General features: G+C 36.0%; 2 protein-coding genes across 3 annotated transcripts in view; one reads left to right on the forward strand and one right to left on the reverse strand.

The window, feature by feature from the left end:
- The window catches only part of ORC3 (origin recognition complex subunit 3), a 65,519-nt gene that overhangs the window by 14,197 nt on the left and 25,391 nt on the right, over nucleotides 1-25,931 (forward strand). For both annotated transcript variants that reach the window (XM_059401036.1, XM_059401037.1), the window contains exons 5-13: nucleotides 584-688; nucleotides 1,946-2,094; nucleotides 3,336-3,469; nucleotides 5,047-5,206; nucleotides 7,541-7,654; nucleotides 11,657-11,790; nucleotides 12,244-12,307; nucleotides 23,925-24,041; nucleotides 25,018-25,097. In XM_059401036.1, the coding sequence (XP_059257019.1) occupies nucleotides 584-688; nucleotides 1,946-2,094; nucleotides 3,336-3,469; nucleotides 5,047-5,206; nucleotides 7,541-7,654; nucleotides 11,657-11,790; nucleotides 12,244-12,307; nucleotides 23,925-24,041; nucleotides 25,018-25,097 (1,057 nt within the window). The remainder of the gene's footprint in view (nucleotides 1-583; nucleotides 689-1,945; nucleotides 2,095-3,335; nucleotides 3,470-5,046; nucleotides 5,207-7,540; nucleotides 7,655-11,656; nucleotides 11,791-12,243; nucleotides 12,308-23,924; nucleotides 24,042-25,017; nucleotides 25,098-25,931) is intronic.
- Nucleotides 22,669-23,297, reverse strand: LOC132017450 (chromobox protein homolog 3-like). Its single transcript, XM_059399240.1, has one exon. It carries the CDS (start codon nucleotides 23,225-23,227, stop codon nucleotides 22,676-22,678), a length of 552 nt encoding a protein of 183 aa, XP_059255223.1. The 5' UTR covers nucleotides 23,228-23,297; the 3' UTR covers nucleotides 22,669-22,675.

Below are 25,931 nucleotides of genomic sequence, written 5' to 3' on the forward strand. Positions count from 1 at the left end.
GGAAATTACACTTAACTCAGATAACTACATGCTCAACACTAAACTCTTGATTTGTGGAAATGAGAACATGAGCGGCTTAGTAAATACCTAAAGGACCTAAAGTTTTATTCGTTTTTAGGCTCTTCCCTTAGAAATTAGCTTACTATATACTTAACCTATTGTATTTACTACAACAATCATTAATAGTGTTACTGATTAGATTTTCTTTGCTTGTTAAGTTAGGGTCACAGTAAGCCTGGAATACATATCCCTTAGTTTTGAATCATTATTTTAAGAGTTCTTTATGAATTTGACAGAATAACATCCTGAGATGTATTCAGGGGTTAACTCCATATCCTCAGTAACTTTTTTTTAAAGAGAAGTTGTGCAATATACCCTTTCTGACAAATAAATATTATGTATGCCTCCAGGTATCTATTGTCAGTGGAGGTCTCTTCATTTATGCAGTATATATTTTTTTAGTTTCTGTAACTTAATTGTATTTAAAAGTACTTTTAGTAATTCACTGGATGTGTTAGCCTTGTTTGTTGTTAAATTGTTAATAATACAAATGATGGTGTAATAATGATCTATTATTCCATAGGTGTGAATGTAACAGATCATGATTTAACATTCAGAAGTCTAACAGAAGCCCTTCAGAATAATGTCACTCCGTATGTAGTCACATTGCAAGCTAAAGATTGTCCAGGTACAGAATAAATAATCTTGGTGAGCTGTTAAACTCTCTTCTGATCTTCTGTATCTCTCTCTCTCTCTCTCTAAGAGAGAGAATATCATTTTTTTTTTGTGGGAAGAGCATGGCACTACATTTTTGGCAGGGTGAGGTTTATTGCCTATGGCAGTAATCATGACTGTTGCAGGATTCTTTGCTACCTCTTACTTCATTTATTCTAGCTCCATCCTGCCAGATTAACTTCACAGTCAGCAGTAGTCTAGGCATTTTATGAGGTGTGTTCCTTAACCTAGTAAAAGTTGAGTAAGTTGGAAAGTTTGGGACAGGGAGCTGAGAATTAAGGATTGGGGATTTGGCAGCTCTTATTTAGTCCAACAGAGAATAGACTGTAGAGGTTCATATTCACAGCCTCAAATCATCGTGCTGTTCTACTCTGAAAGACCAGCATGGTAAAAAATAGTCCATCACCAGAGCCAATCTTAGGTATATGAAGCCATTGAATCTAAAGGATGTGGACACTAAGAGAATAAAATGAGCTTAGATTTCAACTGACATAAGGCTTTATGTGCTTATATTACTTTCATATTCATAAACTGACTAGAACTGATTAAATAAAAACCCTTAGGACATCTTTTAAAATGACTCTAAGTTAGGTTTATAATCAGTAAAATAATTTAAAGTAAATAACACGTCTGATTTTTTTTTTTTTTTTAGGGGCCTTAAAAACCTTTCACTGTCGGGGTGCCTGGGTGTCTCAGTGGGTTAAGCCTCTGCCTTCGGCTCAGGTCATGATCCCAGAGTCCTGGGATCAAACCCTACATCAAGGCTCTCTGCTCAACAGGGAGCCTGCTTCCCCTCTCTCTCTGCCTACTTGTGATCTGTCAAATAAATAAATAAAATCTTAAAATAAATAAATAAAAATTGTAAAAATTTTAAAATGTAAAAAAAAAAACCTTTCACTGTCTAGTGTGATTTAAATATAGATTGTTTCTCATAATTTTCATGTTTACACATTTGCTTAGGTAACACTTTTATTGTGGACAATAAACATAAACTTCGGCTTAGTGTTAGTCTGAATTAGCGAAATTTAAATATTAAAGAGAAGATTAAAATGAACATTAATAGTTAATATGTTAAGTGTTATGTTAATGTTAAGTATAGAAAAATACACCCTACCCAAATATATATACTGATCAAGAACTTTCAGCTATTTCATATTTTTTTTAAAGAGAGATAATCTTTCTTACTTTTTTTTTTTAATCTATTCTGCAGATATAAAACATTTTTTGCAAAAGCTGGCTTCACAGTTGATGGGCTGCTGTGTAGATGAGGACTCCAAAGAGGGAAATATTCAGGTTGCCCAGAAAAAGACACATTGTTCAATGGATTCTCTTTCTAGCTGGTATATGAATGTCACACAGGTAAGTGTAAACTGACAATTTTCTCTCTGGAAATTGGCATATGATTGAAAAGGCTTAGAATTATATTAAACATAGCACTGTTTTGTTCTAATAAGAATATGCTTATGCTTTCCCGCTATTAATAGTAGCTACTTATTTTTCATAAGGCTGTTAGAAATTAAAAGAATTCTTTTATCAGTATGCAATCTAATTCCTGGTAAGTGTTTCAGTTCTTACAAAGCCATTTTATTTGCGGGTGAATGTCATCTAGTGACAAAAACAATGTCAGGAATTGGTTCTGCTCTAGATTCTGTCTCTGTGACAATGGCTGTAACTCTAATGTATTGTCTCTTAGGTCCCTCAGTATTTGCTTTTGTGCAGTAGAACCATACTGCCAGTGCCCACTGTCAACTTAGTCCAATGAGAAATAGTTATTTTTTTAAAAACCTAATTTGTTCCACATTTAGAATTCTTAGGAATAAATGGTCTTATAAGTGAAGTATATCCAGCAAACAATAGCTAAAAAGAAGTTCATTCTACCATGACAGTCCCTGGTGAAAATGGATCACCTAGGTGATTCACAGAGAACTGCACCATAAAAGCACAGCTTCAGTTCACGATGCTTTGTAGCCAGAGTATGGGAAAAGATACTATGATGACTTCTGATAAAGGTGTTTGCTGAAGTCAGTCATAAGTGAAGTTTTCATTTTGCTTCATATAGGGATGAAATTGGGTCTAATGCTTATCATAATATCTTAATTTGATCCACAATTTTAAATTTTGTAGATACCAAATGTACATTCAGTTTATGTCAGATGTCTTTAAAAGATCAGGATTGGACCAGATGATATTAAAGATCATCAGTAGCAGAGCAGCGAGTAGTTTATTGTGCTTTTTATTTAAAAATACTTGTTCTCACCTTAAAACAAAGCAAAATAAAATATTCTATTAACAGAAAAAATATCTATGGAAAGTCTTCTCCCAATGCTTTTTTCTATCATTTTCTCAGATAGCAGAAATAAATATTTCATATGAGTTATAGATTTTACTGAAACTTTTTCTTCTTGGTTATTATTCCCATGTCACACACAGAAAGATTCTGCTAGTAACTGTTGAAATGAGTTTCTCTTTATTATGTGGGAGAAATAAAAGGAACAGCTTTACTGTAAAATTTAAGGGAGATATATCAACGTGTGGCATTATAGCATCGTTTGGGTGATAAGGCTTACTGTTAACTCCTTCTTTTCACAATGGCTTAAAAGAAGACAGATCCAAAAATGCCAAGGAAAAAGAGGACTTCTTCTAGCCAATGGCAGTCTCCTCCTGTTGTGCTTATCTTAAAGGATATGGAAAGCTTCACCACAAAAGTACTCCAAGACTTCATAATTATTAGCAGGTAGATCATATACCACCTGGCTTTTACATAAAATTCTTTTTATTAAGGAAACATATAACTTTTAACTTGAAGAGCACCTCTTCCAGAGAAAATGAACAGCATTTTAATCTTAATACCAATTGGATAGAAACCAGACTGATTACAAATTCCTTGTAATTCAATGTTCAAAGACCTCCTATCAGATTTTCATTTGCTTTTTTACCCCAGAAGAAGATCAAAAGACTAAAGTTAACCAAGGCACCATTCCCGTGGTACATTTTTAAGGATGTAATTTATTCTTTTTCTATGTATAAACTTACTTGATAGTTATAGCTACATTTGCCTAAAGCTATATGGTATTACAATTTACTAATATACTTGTAATTCCTATTTTAATGGTATCTTTTTTTCCCTATTGAAACTAAGATTTCTAAATCCTAAGACTTCTCTTAATGCTAAAACTAAACTGCTTTACATGCTTTAAAAATGCAGAACAAGAGGGGCACCTGGGTGGCTCAGTGGGTTGGGCCTCTGCCTTCAGCTCCGGTCATGATCCCAAGGTCCTGGGATCGAGCCACGCATAGGGCTCTCTGCTTGGTGGGGAGCCTGCTTCCTCCTCGCTCTCTTCCTGCCTCTCTGCCTGCTCATGATCTCTCTGTCAATAAATAAAAAAAGTCTTCTAAAAAATGCAGAATAAGAAAGTGACAGAAGAGCTGTTCTTTTTTGGAGCTTAAATTTGTGGCTACTTTTGCCACAAAGTTGTGGCAAAAATGTGAAGAGGTGAGGAAGAATGTACAACAGTAACAGAATCCAGGCACTGTACTTTTGTGAAGGTAGAACTGGGGATTGCTACAATACTGAAAAACAGTAGCCAATAGGAAAAAACAGGCAAAGTCATCAGCCATGATACAAAGGGCTCAGTCCCACAATAGCTCTCAAAGATAGTTCTGTTTTACTCTGTGGAAGTCATTTGCGTTCATACTGGTAATGCTCAAAATAAATCATGTCCAATAAGCTTGAGTTAAGAATTCAAGGACAGGATGTAACATTTTTAAACGGTATCCTTTAAAAATACGTCTTACATATGTGTAAGGAACGTTTCCTAATTCTTAGCTGTTATTTATGGTTGGATGACTTGGTGTCTGATAGAAATGTGGATAAATAGAATAAGTTACCTTGAAAGTTTATATATTACATGTCACTGAGCTCTCAAAAGCATAGGCTGGTTGTCTGTTAGGAGGACTGTAGGTAGGGCTCAAACTTTGAGAGGTTAATTTGAGTGATACCTAACTCTTCTAACATTTGAGATTGTATAACCTTAGAGGGAGGCATGTGATCCATCTGGACCTCTGTATACTTATGTAGAAAATGAGAGGATCTGTTGATAGATCAGTTTCAGTATTAGAATGTGTGGGAAAGAACTACATTACTTTAATAGAGGGAACTGTGTGACCTAGAAAATTTGAGTATTTGGAGTGATAACTCCTCAGCACTGTCTTACACTGTATGCATTCAAATAAAGGTCTATGTTGAAATTTGATGTATTGAAATATACTTCCTAATGAAATCCCACTTCTGTATTTTCCTTTGAAAACTAGTCAACATCTACATGAATTTCCACTAATACTCATTTTTGGAATTGCCACATCTCCTATTATCATCCATCGGTTGCTTCCTCATGCAGTTTCATCTCTTTTGTGCATAGAACTATTCCAGTCTTTGTCCTGCAAGGAGCATCTGACTACGGTACTTGATAAGGTAAAAAGGAAAAACAGTATCAGTGAAATAGGATGAAAAGACTGCCAAGAATAGATTATAAATATAAATGTTAGTGATAAATTTCTTCATCTCTCAGAATATGATACTGAACTGAATATGATACTGAATATGATATTTCTTCATTTTTTCTGTATGTAATGATTTTAATAGGGTACAGTATTGCCTTTTCAGATGAAATATAAAGTTGGTTTGGGTTTTTATTTATTTATTTATTTATTTATTAATTAAAAATATTTTCTTTATTTATTTGACAGAGAGAGACTACAAGTAGGCAGAGAGGCAGGCAGAGAGAGAATTGGGGAAGCAGGCTCCCTGCTGAGCAGAGAACCCGACGTGGGGCTCAATCCCAGGACCCTGAGATCATGACCTGAGCCAAAGGCAGAGGCTTAACCCACTGAGCCACCCAGGCGCCCCTGGTTTGGTTTTTTTTTTTACATTTGTTTATTTATTTATTTGAGAGAAAGCTAGAGAGAGAGTACAGAGGGAGTGGGAGTGGGAGAAGCAAACTCTCCACTGAGCAGAGAGCCTGATGTAGGGCTTGAACCCAGGACTCTGAGATTGTGACCTGAGCTGACACCCCAAAATATAAGCTTTATAAAAAGAATGATTGTATCTTAACTATATCTACCTACTGTGAATCAGTCATTACTCAATGGGAAATTCTACATTTTTAATAATTTTTAATAGAATTTAATGACTTCCCAAGGACAGTAACAATGTTTTGACTCTTCTATTTTGTGTAAAATAATTTGTAATTTTTAATGGACTCTTTCCTGTCATTGCTACTCTTGACAGAAAGTAAATACTAACACTTCTTAGACTTTAGCTCTATTTTTCTACCTAAGTTAGTATTAGTTCTGAGTTTCTACCTGAATTAGTAATGACCTTCCACAAGTTGTTTGCTAGGCTCAGCTCTTTTAAGGTGTGCCTTGTGCTGCTTGTGAAGGTAATGACAACCCTTCATTTTTTTTTAGGTTATTTTTGTTTTTGTTTTTAATAAATTTATTTGAGAGAGAGAAAGAGGCAAGAAAGCTCACAAGCAGGTGCCAAGGGGCAGAGGCAGGGGGAGAAGCAGACTCCCTGCTAAGCAAGGAGCCTGATGCAGGACTCTGTCTGAGGGCCCAGAGATCATGACCTGAGCCAAAGCAGACCTTTAACCAACTGAGCCACCCAGGGACCTGACAACCTTTCATTTATTTACTAACTGCTTCTTCATCTTTTTCCCATGAAGGTGGTATCCATTAATGTACTGATACTTTGGGGAAATTTTTTCCAGCTACAGTATTTAAAATTGCTTGGTTGGGGTGCCTGGGTGGTACAGTTGGTTAAGCATCCAACTCTTGGTTTCGGTTCAGGTGGTGATTTCAGGGTCATGGGATCAAGCCCCGCGTCAGACTCTGTGCTCCGCGTGGCATCTACTTGGAAATCTCTCTCTCTGCCTCTCCTCCCCATGCTGTAACTTACTTTCTCTTTCTCTCTCTCAAATAAATAATTTTTTTAAAAAATGAAATTAGTTGTGGCCAAATGCGTTTGGTCTTCTATAACTGTTTCTGTTTTAAAAGCCTAGGATGACTTTTCATTTTCAGAGGTCAATTCTTTGCTATAAACCATTGAAAATTAGCTGAATAATACAAATTCAGCTATTCTACTTTTTTTTAATAGACATTGGTTATTTTGGGGTTTTTCATTCAATGGTACATAGTGTGTTACTCTTCGGTAATGTGTATGAGTGGAGATGAAAAGAAGTCTTATAATAAGATTGCCAAAATCGGGGCACCCAGGTGGCTCAGTGGGTTAATAAGCCTCTGCCTTTGGCTCAGGTCATGATCTCAGGGTCCTGGGATCGAGCCCCACATCAGGCTCTTTGCTCAGCAGGGAGCTTGCTTCTCCCTGTCTCTCTGCCTGCCTCTCTGCCTACTTGTGATCTCTGTCTGTCAAATAAATAAATAAAATCTTAAAAAAAAAAAAAAAAGAATTGCCAAAACCTATAGCTTCTTCAGTGGCTTTTGGTAGGAGAAAAGGGATTGTATAGTTAATAGATTGTATTTTTTTAAATTAGCAATTGGATGGAAGATGATGGATGGATATTTTTGATTCTGGAGATATAGTATGAATAGCTTCTTTTTTTGGTTGTGACTGTTGTGTAAATTAACTTAAAGTTTTGGTTGATAATTTGATCTAAAAAAGAAGCTTAGCTACTTTTTCATAGTCATATGTCATAGTATCGTTCCTTGCCTCATTATGTATACTAGATACTGATGAAGAGTAAAGACTAATAAGAAGTGTATCTTACTCCCCTTTTGTCTCTTTCAGCTACTTCTTACAACTCAGTTTCCCTTTAAACTAAGTGAAAAAGTGTTACAGATTCTGACCAACATATTTTTGTATCATGATTTCTCAATTCAAAACTTTATAAAAGGACTTCAGGTGAGAAGATACTAATGGGTATGAAAGTTCATAAGCTGATTCTAACTAATTTGCATATTCAAACTATTTAATGTGATAAGGCATTTAAAATGGCAAATTCTAAAATAAGTAAATTCCAGTTATATTATTTTAAGTTCTATCATTCCTTTGTTACCTTGCAGCAAAATGTAGAGAATTACACTCATTAGGATGTCAAAAATGGAAAGACACCTTACTTCCCCTCCTGCACTCCGGTGATTCTTAATACTTGGGGGTAAGGAGAAAGGGACTTTTTTTTTAGATTCTGATGAAAGCTTACATACTTTCTACCTAAGAAATGCTATATATAAAGGATCAGCAAACTTTCTGTTAAGATTCAGATGTTAAATGTTTTTGCTATATGCTACAACTCTGTTGGATATTCTTTTTCTTTTTTTTAAATAACCATTTAAAGGTATGAAAAACACTTGTAGCTCTTGGGCCATACAAAATAGATGGGGGCCATCATTTGCTGTCCCTTGCACATATATCTGTGTTTATTCATTTATATTCTTATGTATTGGGAATACATTTTGACTGAGGTTTCTTGAATTGCCAGAAGAAAATTTGTGAACTCAGCTTCTTCATAACATCTGTTCTAATCTAAAAAAGGACTCCATTATCCAGTTATTTAAAAGTTAATTCCTTCTCTTGGCAACTACCTAAAATACTTTAGCAAAGTATAGTCATTATAAATACATGCCAGTTTTGTCAAGTTTCCTAAAACCAGTATGTTAGTAATATTCAGTATAGAAGTATAATATGGTAATACCTCACATTTGTGTAGTGCCTTAGCATTTATAAATTATTTTTCATACATATTTTTCCTCCATATAAAACTACAGTGCTCTCTTATGGCTAATACGTATCTTTTTTTCAACTTGAGGTTTGTTTTTTTTTTTTAAGATCTATTTATCTAAGAGAGAGAGTGTGTGCTTTTGAGAGCAGGGGTAAGGGTAGAGGGAGAGGGAGACAAGTAGACTCCCCACTGAGTGGGAATCCCAACAACTGGGGCTTGATCCCAGAACCCTGAGATAATGACCTGAGCCACCCAGGTGCACCTCAAGTTGACTTTTTAAAAAGAATTTTAAAGCAACAAAACATTTACCTTACCAATGTGTGAAATTAAGTGATACTGAGAAATACTACATTTCTAACTGGCCTCTCCCATACATTTTATTTCATTCATTTCTTTACTCAAAAGTATTTATTTACGAGCCTACTGTAAGCCAAGATCTATGCTCCTTCCCATCCTTCCCTGTGCACTCCAGTGATTCTTAATATTTGTGGGTAAGGAGAAAGGGAATTTTCTTTTTTTTTTTTAAGAGATGACAAGGATATCTCGTTCTACAAATTGTTTGTTTGTTTAGTGAAGGAGGCAGAAGAGGAAACTCATAATTACAATTCTCAATAATCAGTGCTATGAAAGAAACATGCTTAGAGAGTCCATAGGAGAACACAAGTATAGCCTAAAGAATAGGGGCTCACTAGGTTAAAATGGGAAGTGCATTCTAGGTAAAGGCTGAGCAGTACAGGGAGAGAGATCTGTTTAAGGACTATTACAGTTTTCTAGACAAGATAAAACAAGGGCTAACCTAAGGTAGTGATAGTGGAATGAGAGAGGAGGAAACAGATAGAGGTTGAGCTAGAATCGACAGAACCTGGTGATTAAGTGGATGATAGGTTGTGGCAGAGAGGAGCATAGGTGACACACACACACAGGTTCTAGCTTGGCAAATGGATTGGAGGTTGGTACCATTTATTTAGTATACATGTTAATATAAAGCGAAGAGCCAGTTAGAAAAGGATGTGTTTCTTTTTGTATATGGTTAATTTCGGGTATGTTGGATAGAAAGATTTGGCACTCAGAAGAAAGATCTGGAAAAAAAAAGATATATTTAGGATTTATCATTAAAAGGTGGTGGGTGAAGTCAGGAAATGAGGATGAGGCATCACCCTAAGGAGTGAGGAAAAGACCAAGATTAGAACCTGACAGCAAGCTAATGAGAGAGCGATAGAAAAGGAGACTAAATAAGGAAAAGCAATAGAAAACAGAGTAACACTGAAGTCAGGAGAAGAGTTTTAGGAAATAGAAACTGTAGTCTCTCTTTTTTTTTTTAAGATTTTTTATTTATTTATTTGACAGAGAGATATCACAAGTAGGCAGAGAGGCAGGCAGAGAGAGAGAGAGGAGGAAGCAGGCTCCCTGCCGAGCAGAGAGCCCGATGTGGGACTCGATCCCAGGACCCTGAGATCATGACCTGAGCCGAAGGCAGCAGCTTAACCCACTGAGCCACCCAGGCGCCCACATTGAGAAAGCAAGTGAAGAAGAGGACATTATAACCAAATTATGTAATCCGTCTGGGTCTCAGTTTTCTCATCTATAAGATAGGGGATCAGATTAGATTATTTTTTAGGTTCCTCATAATTTACTGGGCACCTCTTTTGTATACTGGGCACATTACTAAGTATTTACATTGTTTCATTAATGGGTACTAATACCCTCAGATTTGCATGTGAAGAAACCAGTTAAGAAGCATGGCCGTGGTCACACAGCTAGTAAGTGGTAGAGCCATTAAGACCCCATTTGGCCAGTTTTCTTAATTATCGGTAGGAAATATGTGTAAGTCCTGATTTCTGTAGGAGGTACAGCAGGGCATATAATCATTTTTTATATGTTTAAGTTTTCCCTCATTGGATGAATATGTTAACCAACTTGTTAGTTGACCTAGATGTTAAGAACACACTTGGACAAAGTAATGAATGATACTGGGTTCTTAACTTACAGCTCTATTGTAACTCATGTGACTTCCTCCCATTCCTTCTCCGTGTTTGGTTTTTACTTTTTTGATGTTTAAAAAGTGATGTTAACACTGGAATAAATATTATCACAATATCACTGGAAAATATAAGAAATGTGATTTTGCTAATATGTGTATAAATAATTTAGCACTTGGCACGAATGATTACTTTCTGTTTGGTGTTTGTTTCTTAGTTAGGCTGGCTCTTTGCCTTACAACCTTATACTTCCTCCAGAATGAACTATTTTAGAGGATTTCCTCTAGCCTTGGGTATCTAGTCCTCAGCTCTATAGGCTCAGAAATTCATTATCAGTTTACCCAGGAAGGATCAAGCTTGAATACCTTAATACAAGTATATAAGCCAGCTTGTTAATTTGTTCATTTGTAATGGGAAATTCTATTTTCCAGTCCAAGAATGTGTGTGTCCCGTATCTAGGGAACTGTTTCTCTGGTATTAAGGTATAAAAACTAAACCAAATTGGTCATGAGAAGGTTGCTTAGAGTTTTTAACGTTTGGATAGTCTTGTGAGATATATCTTAGGAATTACAGTAGAATCTGGAAAATCATTCCCCCTTGTACTATAGAGACCACAGCATTCTTGTTACTATAACACTTACTACCAGATAATGTGGCATTTTTTTCTCATGAAATAAAATTCAGTTTAAAAAGATATATTTTCTTTAGCCATACCGCATTTTTCATTTTTCTTTTTTATCAGTAGGCAAAGCTTCTACCATTGTAATGTTTTTATTTATTTAGCAGACCAGATTTGTTCACTGTTTTTGGATGAGTGTTTTCTTGTGAGTATTTGGGCATTCTGTTAGACTCTGAGACCACACCCCAGTCCCATCCCCATAATATTTACTGTTACTGTAAGTACATTGCTTTTGTAGAGAGCTAATCTGTCCATTTATATTAGTTTCTTCTGGTTTATACTTCAGAGATTACAGTTTTCTGATCTTGTCCACAATATCAGAATCTTAAAATATTAAAGATACAGAATGATTTATGCATTGTTTGCAGTGTTATTATGACATTGTTAGATATATTAGTGCCATACTTTTACTGTTTAAAAGAAAAACAAAACCTTAAAAGTGAGTAACAAAGGGCAAAAGATTTACTGCCAAAATAGAACAAATATATTTAATCTTCACATTTTTTTAATCTTCACATTTCTTTCAGCTTTCTCTATTAGAACATTTCTACTCCCAGCCCCTCAGTGTTCTATGCTGTAATCTCCCAGAAGCCAAGAGAAGAATAAATTTTTTATCAGATAATCAATGTGAAAACATCCGACGTCTTCCATCATTTAGGAGGTAAAAAGAGAAGTGTATATATAACACATCTTATAATAGAGGTTGAGGTAAAATAAAGGATCTCAGATCTAGCTATTTTGGAAGTGGGGAAAAGAAAAATAACCTTTTTATTTAGAGCACAATAAAATCCTCTGTTTCTGCTTGTGAGATTTCTTTGTTGGATTTGAAATTTTAGCATAAAGAAAAATATTTTTACAAAGGGACACGATTTGCAGGTTCTCCAGAGTCACTTTTATAAATAACATTTTCTATGATTCGATCCTTAGATTATGAAGTCTAGTTGATTTAAGGAGTTAGAAATTAACCATTAAAACATGACTTGTTATCTTGAGTTTATTTTTGAGAATAAATGAAAGAATGTGACCACCTAAGTAGTTCTTTTTCCTATATGATATTCAGATCTTTAGAATGTTTAATTTTCTCTCTTGGTATATGGTATGGTGAAAATTTTAGGTATGTGGAAAAGCAAGCTTCAGAAAAACAAGTTGCACTATTGACTGATGACAGATCTTTGAAGGTAGGAATGTGGATGTATTTCAGTTTTTTTCTTTTTTCTTCATGAGAAACAAAATATACATAATGTTTATTCAGTGAATTTATAAAACATATCTGTCCCTCCTAATATGCTTTTCACAGTGAGTTAGTGGGTCTTCATAATCATAGGAATGTGATTTGAAGGTGACACAAAACTTTAGTTCTAAGATGACCTTTTTTATTGAGGAAAAGTGTTAACTACGGGTGTAATTCAAAAATATTTTTAGATCTCAACTTTGTTTCCCCATAGCAGTCTTGGAATCTGTAGGCAATCTCATCTTAGTGTTCTTTTAAAAGCCGTCATAAATAAAGGCATATAGAAGCCATGTACCTTAGGGACCCACTGCTAAGTGGCTATTGATTTGACTTGAAAAGGTACCATTATATATTGATTATACACTGCCAGGAAAGAAGTGATGAACTTAGAAAATTAAGAGTTAGCAATTCAACATAGGGAATAGCAAAAGAAGGAGGTTTTTTTTTTTTTTTTTTTTTCCTTTCTTGAATAAATGATACTTGGGCATGGTACATAATTCAAAAGGCAAAGATAAAACAGTCCCTCACACCTTTATCCTTCAACCACCCACTTCCCCTTGCTAGATATAGTCAGTGTTACTAGTTTCTTATGCATCATTCCAGAAATATTCTTCACATACACAAGTAACATTATGTACTGTGGGAGTTCCCTATTTTAACAGAAGATAAGTTTATTGTATATGCTGCTCTGCACCTTGTTTTATTTTACACTTAATCTTGGAAATTATTCCATTATCAGTGTTGAGAGTGGTATAGTACTCTATGGAATGAATGGACCTTCATTTTATTTATTAAGTCTCTTAATGATGGACAACTAGAAATGCGTAGTGTCACATTTGTTTTCATTCTCTTCATGACTATTTTGAGGAAAAAAGTTGTAGAAATTATAATAAAATTGAGATAAAATTGAAGTAGCCCTAGTCCTATGTGTAGCTTCAAATTTTGAACAGAAGAATGTTAGTTCCTAGAGGGTATGTGTGCTGTATAGCTCTGAATACTAACTTACCTCCTTTTTTTGTAAATTCTCAAAAAATATTAAGAATGGCTTGGGGCGCCTGGGTGGCTCAGTCATTAGACGTCTGCGATTGGCTCAGGTCATGATCCCAGGGTCCTGGGATTGAGCCCCACGTTGGGCTCCTCGCTTGGTGGGAGGCCTGCTTCTCCTTCTCCCTCTCCTTCTGCTGCTCCCCCTGCTTGTGTTCCCTCTCTCGCTGTGTCTCCCTCTGTCAAATAAATAAATAAAATCTTAAAAAAAAAATTAAGAATGACCTTTTTATAATTGAGGTATAATTGACATACAATATGACACTGGACATTGGCTTTTAAAACATTATTTCTAATGCGGAATCCATGCTGGCCCATATTAAAAAATCACTTCTAGACTGGGCTTAATAATCACTTTAATAATCTCTATACCTTTTTAGAGCAGAATAAGACGTTTTCAAATCCTAATGCAGACTGTTTTGGTAGAACCAGTGGAAAGGGATGTGTACATGTTTACTGAGTTTTAAGATTAGATGGATTAGCTCTCTGCTGAGTCCACTAGTTACTAAGTGTATTTCCTGTGAGAGTATATTTTCAGAAGCCAGGAATAGATTTTTAAAGCATACCTTTAACCATTGAGATGATAAAGGGAGAGAATCTCTAGGTTGGTCTGTTATAGAAAAATCTTGACATTTATCTGTGCTTCTCAGGAACTTTTCATGTATTTTCTGAGCATTTATTTATACTGTACTTGTTCCTAGTGCACTTAGCAGCGCTGTTCATTATTACCTTTGCTGTATTCATTTTAGGATTGCATACTTTGTTAAAGGTATATTTTCTTGAGATTTACATAGTGAGAAATATGAAGGTGCACAAGGATTTGTATCTTTATCCTAAGAAAGTTACGGGCAGGTCACCTGCTAAATTCAAAGGACAGAAGAGATCTGAAAATAATTAATCAGTTATCTATTGATTTTTATAGTTTAGAGTGAAAGTAATTTTTGTATATTTTATTCTTATAATGCTTTCTCTCTATAGCTTATTTTAAAACACAGAATCAATTTTTTAAAAGATTTTATTTAAGAGAGAGAGAAGGAGAGAGCATGTGTTGTGGGGAGGGACTAAGGAATAGGGAGAAGCAGACTCCCCACTGAGCAGGGAACCCAACTTGGGTTTAGATCCTAGGCCCCTGGGATCATGACATGAGCCGAAGGCAGAAGCTTAACCAACTGAGCCACTCAGGTACCCACATAATCAAGTTTTATATGTATTTTTCCACAGTAAGAGAAATCAGAAAAAATTCTGCATGATAGTAATATGATACAACGTGATATTGGGGAAGATCCTGATTTTGGCCTCAGGAATATTGGATTTCAATTCCAGCTACTCCTTAGCCAGGTGTATCTTAGAAAAATCACTCCTCCTATTTAAGCTTCAATAATGGTACAGTATTTCCTAGTGTGATTTCCTCATAGGGTTAATGATGATCAAAGTCTGTTCAGCAAATGAGAGTGAGTTAAAAATAAATACACAATAAAATGTTTATAAAGGTAATCATAAATATTGTTAATCACTTTTCACTATAATAAAAATTAAGATCAATAATAGTTTTATATATTACATATTGTTATACATATTATATGTAATATTCTTGTATTACATGGTTGTATAGATTATGTAGTTATATGGACATGCCTACTGTGAAATTTGTCACTTTGTACCAATTTTCTGTGCTCAGATTCTGAAGACCTAGACCTCAGAGTATATTTGTATTTAGATTCTTTCTACCCTGAGATTCTACTTTGCTCTCCACCCTGATGAACTAAACCAGTGGCTCTCAAACTTTAGCATGTATCAGAATCATGTAGGGCTTGTTGAAACACTGATTTCCATTCCCAGAGTTTCTGCTTTTGTAGCTTAAAGGTGGGCCCAAAGAATTTGCGTTTCTAGCAAGGTTCCAGGTAGTGCTTGATGCTGCTGGTCTGAAAACCTTCTTTGATAACCACTTGAATTGGACTGATTGCCTAGAAGGAAATGTTTATTGTTTCCCTTACCTTGTTTTCTTAATTAGAACTAATCTAAATTCTCACTTAACTTAAATGACTCATCTCCATTATCCTCTGACTGGACTCAAGATGTTAAAAAAAAAAAAAAAAAACTTAAACTTCTTTAGAATTATGGACACTCAGTTTCATAGTTACAGCTTTTAAACTTTATGCCAACTTTGTATTTTATAAACTTCATGGCTTTTTTGAGAGTATACTTTTAAATTTAAAAATTCAGCTGACTAAACCATAAAACCTTTGTATAAGATTCACTTGGAAGTTCAACAAAGGCACAACATTGGAAGGCCATGTATAGCTGACAAAAGACTAAAGATTGTGTGTGTTCTTTCATTTCTAAGTAGTCTGTCTCGTGAGTGATTGTTCAGTGCAGCTGGATACAGTGGCCAAAAACTATCTTCTGACAGTGATCAAGTTTTTCTGTTTAAGCCAAATAAGCTTGCACAAGCTCCCATTAATGATTCAGTAGCTTTCAAATCCTATGGTAGAAGTTTTACCAGATAGTCTTTAAAGTTTCTTTTGGCTCTAAAACACTGGGACTTTATTTACTTGTTCATTAAACACATTAGTAGTAATTTTTTTCTGACTAGTTAAATTATTTAGATTCCTCATTAAAATGTTATTTTAGTGCATCTGTTTAATTGAAGATAGGTAAATTGTTACTATGGGTTTTAGGTGTAATAGCAGGAGCAGTTCCTGAATGTAATTTTATCATGCTTTTGCCTCACAGCGTTGCTCTAGTAATCAAGGTTTTTTTTTTTAACTTAAACCTTTAACTTAAGAAACAATTTTTCATGAGAAATTAAGCTGTCAAAGTGCCTTAAACAGAACTTACAAATTCTTCGTAATTACAAAGATAGGACTTTTATTATCGCTTATGCCTGAAATTTTGTTTCAAGTCCAAAATTAAGGAGAGCTTTGAAGAAGATTGTGGCCTCATACCACATTTGCATAATTATTATCTGGTAGTAAGAAACATAGGGCCTTGAAATACTGGAAATTTTTTTTAATAGTGAGAAATTCTTTTTCTTTCCATGAACAAATGTTTTGGGGGAATAGAATATTAACAGCTTTTCCCAATTAGTAGATAGTTTTTATGCATTGTTTCATTTTGAGTCACAGCCACCGCATATGACAGATGTTTTTATCCCTTTGTGTAACTGAGGAGAGTCACAAAATGATAAATTAACTTGCCTATCTAAAGTGTCACAATTAGCAAATGGAAGATCTGTCATTAATACCCAGACCTGACATCAAAGCCCCACATTTTCTGTGACACCTCACTGAAGAGTAAGTTGTTGAGAAGAATTAGTATAAGTTGATGAGAAGGTGCCCGGGGTTCTATACTATTGTTGTTTGAGAAATGAGCAATGGGCTTTTCCAGTACTGTAGCAAGTTAACAGCAAAGTTGATTTACAAGAGAAAACCACACGGTCTGAGGCAGATTTGCCCTTGAGAGCCCGCACCGCACGCTGCTGCTCGTGTTCAAGCCAGAGCTCTGGCTTGAAATATCCCTTTCTTCCCACCAAATAGACACAGGTCTGTATTTTATATGAATATGGATATATACCCATGTCATTTCGTAGACACATAAACACACACACACTATTTTCAAAAGACTTTAAAAAAAAAAGTACACCATAGCTAGGATTAGGTCCATTTTAATCCTGGGCTGTTTACACCAATCACACTCTCAATAATGATTTCCTAATCATGTTGATCCTGTCTTGTCAAGAAGTTACATTATGCTCAGTATATTTAATAAATGACTAATTTCATATATTTCATATAAGAAAATCAGTTTGTATATTTTTATTCAAATCTTCCCTAAAGCTTTTTTGCTTGGTTTCAACCCTTAAAGAGTTCAACTTCATGCTATGTAGAAAATTCAGATTCAGTCCCTTGCCAGTGACAGTTGGAAGTCTTATTACTCTGACTCGTTAATGTTTTACATCTCTATTCCGTATGTACCGTGCTAGATTTTAAATTGGTTGAGAGTAGGAAGTGAGTCTCAGACCCTTTAGAATTGTAATACATTCCTATTAGAAAGATAACTTGATTCAGTATGCTCATTTTACAAATGAAGAACTGCAGCCAAGAGAGAGGAAGTAAACTAAGGTAACAGAGCAAGTCTGCAGTAGAGCAAGAATTTCTTCTCACCATTTAATATGCTTTTCGTGGTGATTCATGTTCAAAAAGCACAGAATTAGGTCATGAGTTTGATGGAAACCTGCCTTTTACCTTTGCTTCCACCTCTTTGTTCTGGTTTCTTTAGAAAAACCTAAGGGCAGGAGGAGGGGAAAATCTATTAGAAAAAATAATAAAAGGAGAAGAGAAGAAAGGAAGAAAATGACTGCAAACGAACTACTACTTGTGATCAGATGAGCGAGGCCTTAGCCCAGTAATGGGGTGGGAAGTGGCAGCTCAGATCCAAACCCTTCATCAAGTGCTACTGAACAGGGAGAGCCAGGCAGATGAGAAGATGAGTGCTCCCGCCATGCTAGAGCTGGGAGAGAGCTGTGGTTTGGCACTGCATTAGGTAGCTGTCACATGAGAAGACACTGAGAACCAAACACTGTCAGCCAAAATTCCTCTAATGAGAAAAATAATGCTTAATTCTAGCAAGGGGATGTGCTGTGTTTTTGGACAGCTGATACCTCTTCCTAAAATCCAATGACTGTTTTGCCAGTGTTTAGTTATGAGTGAATTGATTGAAAGAACAACATTATAAAAATGTACAGCCTTTATTATATACTTTAAATCTTCTTGGGGTTATTCTTCACCCTGTACCAAAAATCTGGACACAAAGTGATAAATACTATGAAAATTAGAAGAGAATTGCAAAAACTAAGCAAATGTAACTCTATCTGATGGTATTTTCTTTACCATGTATATATTTAAGTTTACATAGTAATTGGTTTCCCCTCCAAAGGAAGTAACTAGCTCTGTAATAACAGAGGCCTTGTTGATTAGTCAATAATAATATGTGAATGATTTTGACTGAATAGCAGACAGGATTGATGTGATTGGAGATGGCTGATTTGAAAGGGTATAGAGTAATGTGTTATACATATAAAATGTATAGTAATACATTGGGTGGCAACCACAGTATAATATTAATGTGGTTTTTGTTTAATAGGTCCATAATGGTGGTGGTGGTGGTATTTTTTTAAAGATTGTATTTATTGGGGCACCAGAGTGGCTCAGTGGGTTAAGGCTTCTGCCTTCAGCTCAGGTCATGATCCTGGAGTCCCGGGATCGAGCCCCACATCGGGCAACCTGCTCGGTGGGGAACCTGCTTCCCTCTCTCTCTCTCTGCCTGCCTCTCTGCCTGCTTGTGATCTGTGTCTGTCAAATAAATAAAATCTTTAAAAAAAAAAAAAAGATTTTATTTATTTATTTGCCAGAGAGAGGGAGTGCACACAAGCAGGGGGAGCCTCAGGCAGAGGAGAAGCAGGCTCACCACTGAGCAAGGAGCCGGATGCAGAACTTGATCCCAGGACCTTGGGATAGTGACTAGAGCCCAAAGTAGACACTTAGCCAACTGAGCCACCCACGCGTCCTGGACCATACTGTTTTTTTTTAAAAACTCAAGCTAGGGGCACCTGGGTGGCTCAGTGGGTTAAAGCCTCTGCCTTCAGCTCAGGTCATGATCCCAGAGTCCTGGGATCAAGCTCCACATCGGGCTCTCTGCTCATCGGGGAGCCTAATTCCTCCTCTCTCTCTATCTTTGCCTGCCTCTCTGCCTACTTGTGATCTCTGTCTGTCAAATAAATAAATAAAATCTTTAAAAAAATAAAAATAAAAAAATAAAAACCCAAGCTAACTATACAATTTGAGACATTTTACTTGCAAATTCAGACTTTTGTCTTTTGTTGAAAAATTAATAAATGTGGCCCACATCCAGCAAGATAATATTGACTTTTTTTTAAGTATGTATGTATGTATTTATTTGACAGAGAGCACACAAGTAGGGGGAATAGCAGAAGGAGAAGCAGGCTCCCTACTGAACAGGGAGCCCAACTTGGAGTTAGATCCCAGGACCCTGGGATCGTGACCTGAGCTGAGGGTAGATGCTTAACAGACTCAGCCACCCGATGCCCCTACAACATTGACATTTTAAGTTCACCATACTGAGAAGGTGAATTTATAGACTAAAGGAGGTTGCAGGGCTTGCCATGCAGGAATCTGGAGGAAGGGAATTCCCAACAGACCTGAAGGACCTAAAGGACCTAAAGGACCTGAGGTTGGAGCGTGCCTGGATGTTTGTGGAGGAGCAAGGAGTATTGGATTATTTGATATAAGAGAAATACATTTTAGTTCACATCTCTTTGTCAGAGATAAGGAAAGACCACAAGGTCTTGTGTTTCAAGAATACGAGAAAGCATATCTCTTTGGGAAATAATATTACTAGGCAAAGTGTATCTCTGAGAAGAATCATCCTAAATACAATTAAGAAATGAAACAGTGGCAACAATGCCCAGTGTATAACAATAATGCCAGAGGAGAAAATTAATGGAAAGGAGGATTACTATTTCAGCAGGCTTTGTTTTTACATATGCATAGTGTGATGCTGCAGTAATGTATTGAGTGGAGAATTTTCTCAGCGTCACAACCTATGAAGTATTCATAAAGAGCATCAAGAATTGTTGCCTTGGATAGGTGCTAGAGAGGCATTTGCAGATACGTATCTGAGTAAGACAAAGAATTCAGAGAACAGGGTACATGAAGAAAGTTAATCATTTGTGATGTTTCCTGTTACAGCTGGTAAGAACACAGATACAAACAACAGTGAAATCTTTACTTATATAGGGAGTAGGTCCCAAAGCGGGAGCATAAGATAAAAGTGTGAGATGGTCAAAATAACTCCTGAAAATCCCTTAGTAGGATATCCCAGATCGTCTCTAATGAAGTCTGGCATAGACAGTTTTATTTCCAGTTTTGGAACGAGAACTCCATTTCCTCAGTTGAGCATCCGGTGAAATAGTTTGCTGTGCTCTGTGAACAGAACAGAACATGTTTGAAGCGCTAGAATTCCATGGGCACGGGATATCACACAGAAGCATGCAGGGACTGAGATCATCTGGGAAAAGAGCCTGTGCATAGTCCTCATCTTCCCCTTACCCAAGGCATAGTTCCTGGGTGCAACATTGCCCGCACAGTGTCAGGTATTTCTTTTCTCTCCTCATCTGAGTGAATTCAGTTCTACTGCACCACCCATTATCTGTGCGTGCAGTCACTCCACAAAGCAAAAGTAATAGGTAGTGAGAGAAGCATGAGGAGCGATTATTATTCATAGATTCATTTCTCTCCAGAATACTTTCTTTGTTTAAAAGCTTTTCAGGCATACATTAAGGCAAACAATTAGTGGCTTTATGCGCCCTCTATGTTATAGCTTGTTGTAAAATTAGAATTAAAATGTACTTTCCCAATGGTGGTTAAAGTGCCCTTTGTTACAATAGGAAAGCTAGATTTTTGAAATTGCCAACTAACTCAAATACTGGGAGGAGAAACATTTTGATACTAAAAGCTTTTCTTTAATTTGCCCTGTGCTTCCGGTAATAACCTAGCTTGCGGGTGAAGGAATTGATTTCTAAGTGTATTCGAGTTTAGAAACATGTATCAGATTTGTTGCTTTATATAGGTTGGGTTTGCTTGAATTTGTTGATATCTAGGTGTTACCTTCTGCATGCTTGACTGCTAAAAATAATGGGTATCTGCAAGATATTACTGGGGTAGAAAAACCTAGCCCAACAGTGAAAGTCCTTCACTGACTTCTTAGAGAAGAAAAAAATGTGAAGACCACACAGATCATAATCCTCTTAAGAAAATGTTACAGGATGAAGCAGTTATAGAAGTATTTGAGGTCTGAAAAATACGTGGATGTTGCTAGGAGGTAATGTTTTAAAGTCATTTCTAAACTATTTCAGAAGGTTCTAGGAAACATAACTCCATTCCACATAGCCCCCAAAAAACCCTTTTGAAACTGATTTGTGTTATTCTATCAGTTTCTTAAGACACTCTCATATTATACTTGTTGAAGTATAAATTATAAAGCTTAATGGCTTCAGGATTTTCTCATTTTCCTGTTTTTCTTTTTTTTTTTTTAAAGGAATATAAAACTATTTATTGACCACTGTTTACCAGTATTTACAATAAAGTAAACAATATACAGTTGGATAATATTGACTACAAAGTTACTGTTTTTCCTGGTTTCTGCTGAATCAGTAACTCAAATACTGAAAAGACTGAGCCTACATGTCAGGAATGAACTGGGGTAAAGAAAAAACATGCAGGTGAAGAATTTGGATTATACAAGCCTGTCCACCCATTTACTCCAGCAGGTGCTAAACTGCCAACATCTCTAACCATCTGATTATGATTAGCTTCCATGAAGGAAGTTGTAGACAGTCCATGAATCGTGACCTTTTAGTCAATACAGCATAGAGAATTTCAACTTCTTAAAAAGGAATGGTTCACTAGAAGGAACCTTTACATGTCCATTTAACTAAAGTATTGCTTACCTAAGTAAAACACACAAGGACTTGTCTAGTTTTGTCATTTGGGTGGGGAGGTTGTTGGTAGTGATAAAATTTTCCTTTCAGGGATCTTGCAAATATACTTGCGTTTATATGGCTGTAGAGAAGGATATGGATTCTGATATGGCTGCTTTTAAATTGTCCAATTTAAATTGTTTACATTATATTTAAATTGTCCAATTAATTACAAAATTTGAAGGTTAAGGCCTCAGGAAAAACTTCAGTTTAAGTGATTTATTTCTTAAAATGCTGAAAATGATAGCATCCCAGAAACATGGGCTTATCCATGGTTATAAAATGCTGTTTTTGTTTTGGTGAATGTTAAAAACAAAAACCACTTACGTATTTTAAGTATACACACAAAAAAACCCCTAAATAAACAAAAAACCCAGAATGGTCCTTAGGCATATAGGAGTTAAACACAAATTCTGACTGAGTAAAGACTATGAAGATTTCCCCCAACCTTTAGAAAAGGTTCTCTAATGCAGGGGGATAATATATCATGGTCTCAAATATTCTTTTCCAATAAAGGAAGCAACTACAGAAAGCTTTTATTTGTTTAAAGTAACCAGTGCTATAGATGCAAAAACCCCAACAACTACCCCAATACTACTTCAAAACAAACATATCAAACTTGATTTTCATTAGAATTTTATTTCTTCACACTAATAAATCAAAAAACAAAGACCCAGATTTTATATATATATATATATATAGCAATGCAAACAATTATTGAGCTTCATCTTCTGGACAAGAATGCCAAGTTAGTCTCTCTTCATAAAAAGCAATTACAATTTGAGGACACTTCATGTTTGCCTCTTTTGCCAGCATCAAGTCTGCCTCATCTGAATCTTTCCATTTCATGAGAAACATTAACTCTCCACTGCTGTCTGTGGCACCAATTATTCGTTCAGGATCAAGACCTCTGGCAAAGCCTCTTGGTTTATCAGCAGCATCTCTTTTCTTCTTTGATTTGCTATCATCAGATTCACTGTCAGATAAAGATTTTCTTTTTGTACCATCTTTTTCTTTACCAGCTTTTTGAGAGTTAAGAAATGCTTCAATTAACTCTGGGCAATCTAGATTTTCTTCAGGCTCCCAAGTATTGTCAGCATCTGTAAAACCCTTCCACTTCAGGAAATACTCCACCTTCCCATTCACTACACGTCGGTCCAGTACTTTTTCCACCACAAATTCTTCAGGCTCTGCCTCTTCTACTTTTTTACTCTTTCCATTCTGTTTCTTTCCCATTTTTTGCAATGTAGTTTTATTGGAGGCCATTTTTTATTGCAGACTTGAAGAGCTATTATTCACTGCCTCCGAGCTGCTCCGGGTCCCGGGTCTGCGGCGTCTCCCATTTTCCTGTTTTTCTTAATGGAAGACTGAATAAAGCCAGTATTGGAATTCTCAACAAAAGGCAGGGATTTATTTATCAGAATCACCTGTGGTGTTTCTTCTGTAGTCTTCCTTTCTTCCCTTTGAAACACAGTTCTTCCAGTACTTTGAGAAAAGCATAGACCATAAGTGGAACCTCAGAACTGTTAATTACATTGGTATTGCACTCCCTGGTGACCTCCTCACCCTTCTGATGTCAACAAGGTAGAGGATGATGGGCCTGCCTTGCTGTGGCACACAGCAGCTGACTGGCACAGGCAGGCATCTAGCAAGGTGCGTTTTTGGACACTTATATTTCTGGGAACCTAGTTACAATGGCACTGCTGTAGACAGAAGGAAATTGCGGTATTAGTTTCGGTGTGTGTAAGATACCACCAGACTTGCTACTAAGTCAGAGATGCCCAGCCTTTGTCCTAGATTTTGTGTGCATTACTGATTCTCAAAATTGAGGAGGTTAATTTGTACTTCTGAGTCTTCACTCATCAGTTTTCCAGAAATTATACATATTCATGAAATAGATTTTATTCTTTTAATTACTGACTTATGTATTCATAATGTGTTCTGTGATTTTTTTTTTTTTAAGGAGGAAACACAATCATTACTCGAAAACTTACATGTTTACCATTCAAATTACTTCCTGGTTTTGAGATGTCTTCATCAGTTCACCTCTTCTCTTCCCAAGTATCCGTTGGGTCGACAGGTAACCAAAACTTCCTCTTTGGAATCTCTGCAGTCAGAGTATTAGTAGTTTTTTGCTTTGATTTCAGCAGTATTCAGTTCAGGCATCAGAATTTGAAATGGATCCAAATCATGCACTGAGCGCACAGTCTAAATCTATTCCAGCTGTACACATTACTGGTAATTGAAACAATATTTTTTGTTCTGATGGCCGCAACTAGAAACAGCCACATGAATCCCAGTGGTGTTGCCTCTCTGCACTGTATTTGTCCTAAAGCATTTTAACATTTTTTCTTTCATGCTTCCTTGTCACGTATACCAAGAGAGCTGATCCCTCACCTTATTGAAATAGAGGAAAGAATCTGTTTGAGAATGCTTAATGGTTAGCCTTGCATTACACCAAAAACTGAAAGGGAGGCAGCACTTGCAGAATTATGCTCCACTGGCCTTTGTGTCATACCAGAAACCTGTGAACCATCTGTAGGATGGATGTTATTGGAATAATTCTATATTCTTAAATCTTTGCATCCTTCATTCAGACACTTAGAGAACAAATCTAAATACATAGGAATGATTTGTTTGAAGACGATTTCTGCCATCAAGCATTCTCTTTAATAATCATATACCAAGTTTATTACTTTCTTATCGCAATGTGATCAGTTTTGGCTGATATCTAAATAAATAAAATATTTTCTATATATATATTTAAAATATACATAATATTATATACATATATATTTATTATTAAATTATATAAATATATATTATATTTATATATATATTTAAAATAAATAAAATATTTATTTTGCTTTTATGTAAATACTATTCTTAAAAAGCCTGACTATGTGATATATGCCCAGTCTGTAGTCATCTAAAGAAAATGGTTGTTTTTAATAAGATTTATTTTTTGTCTTGATTATTGATGATTTTGCCAAACGAGTAGTGTACAATTTAGTACATCACTTTTGGTTCCTTACAAGTGTACTTTTTACTTACAGATCAGAGAGCTCTACTGCACTTGTTTAGAAAAGAACATATGGGATTCAGAGGAGTATGTGTCAGCCTTGCAGCTGCTGAGGTAGTTGGGTCTGTTTTCTTTTTGTCTGCTGTAAGCCTGCCAATAAGTAACAGCCTCCTCCAGAATTCTGCCTGCAAGGGGTTTCATAAGTAGCCATGTTGTGTCTAATATCTGTATATATGTTGAATTTGTGTCTGTGGTTTATGATGTTTTTAATGTAACAACCATCCATTTCTTTGCTGGTTGTACCCTGTTTTTGAACTTGCGATTTTTAAAGTAAAAGGAGTGTTTAACTACCTAAGGAGAGCTTAGGTTAGGTATGGATACTCTTTTTTTTAATTTTTAAAAAAGATTTATTTATTTATTTTAGAGAGGGGGAGAGAGTAGGTGGAGGGTGGTGAGGAAGGGGCAGAGGGAGCGAGAGTCTTAAGCAGACTCCAAGTTGAGCATGGAGCCCACCGTGGGGCTCACTCTCTGACCCTAAGATCATGACTTGAGCCAAAACCAAGGGCCAGATGATTAACCAGCTGCACTGCTCAGGAGCACCAGGTATGGATAATTTTAATCTTACTGGCTTGATGTCTTGGCAGGGAAAATAGAGCTCACCATGGCCTGACCAGGATGGGTGGAGGAGCAGCATTGCTGGGTAAAATGCATCCTGTGAAGGCAGCCACTGCTGAACTATATGAGGAGCAATAATGAGGCATTGGCCATCTCAGATGGTATTGGCCCATCTGAGATGGCCCTGTCTGCATGAACACTGGATATCATAAATTATTTACCTAATATTATATGAATAGTAAGCTATCTTGGTGGTATTATCAGACAGCAGAGATCGCTTACCACCCTGACAAATTTGCTTTTTATAGTTAATAGTCATTTGTTTTCTTGGCT

The sequence above is a fragment of the Mustela nigripes genome, chromosome 5 (assembly GCF_022355385.1).
Source record: "Mustela nigripes isolate SB6536 chromosome 5, MUSNIG.SB6536, whole genome shotgun sequence".
NCBI lineage: Eukaryota > Metazoa > Chordata > Mammalia > Carnivora > Mustelidae > Mustela > Mustela nigripes.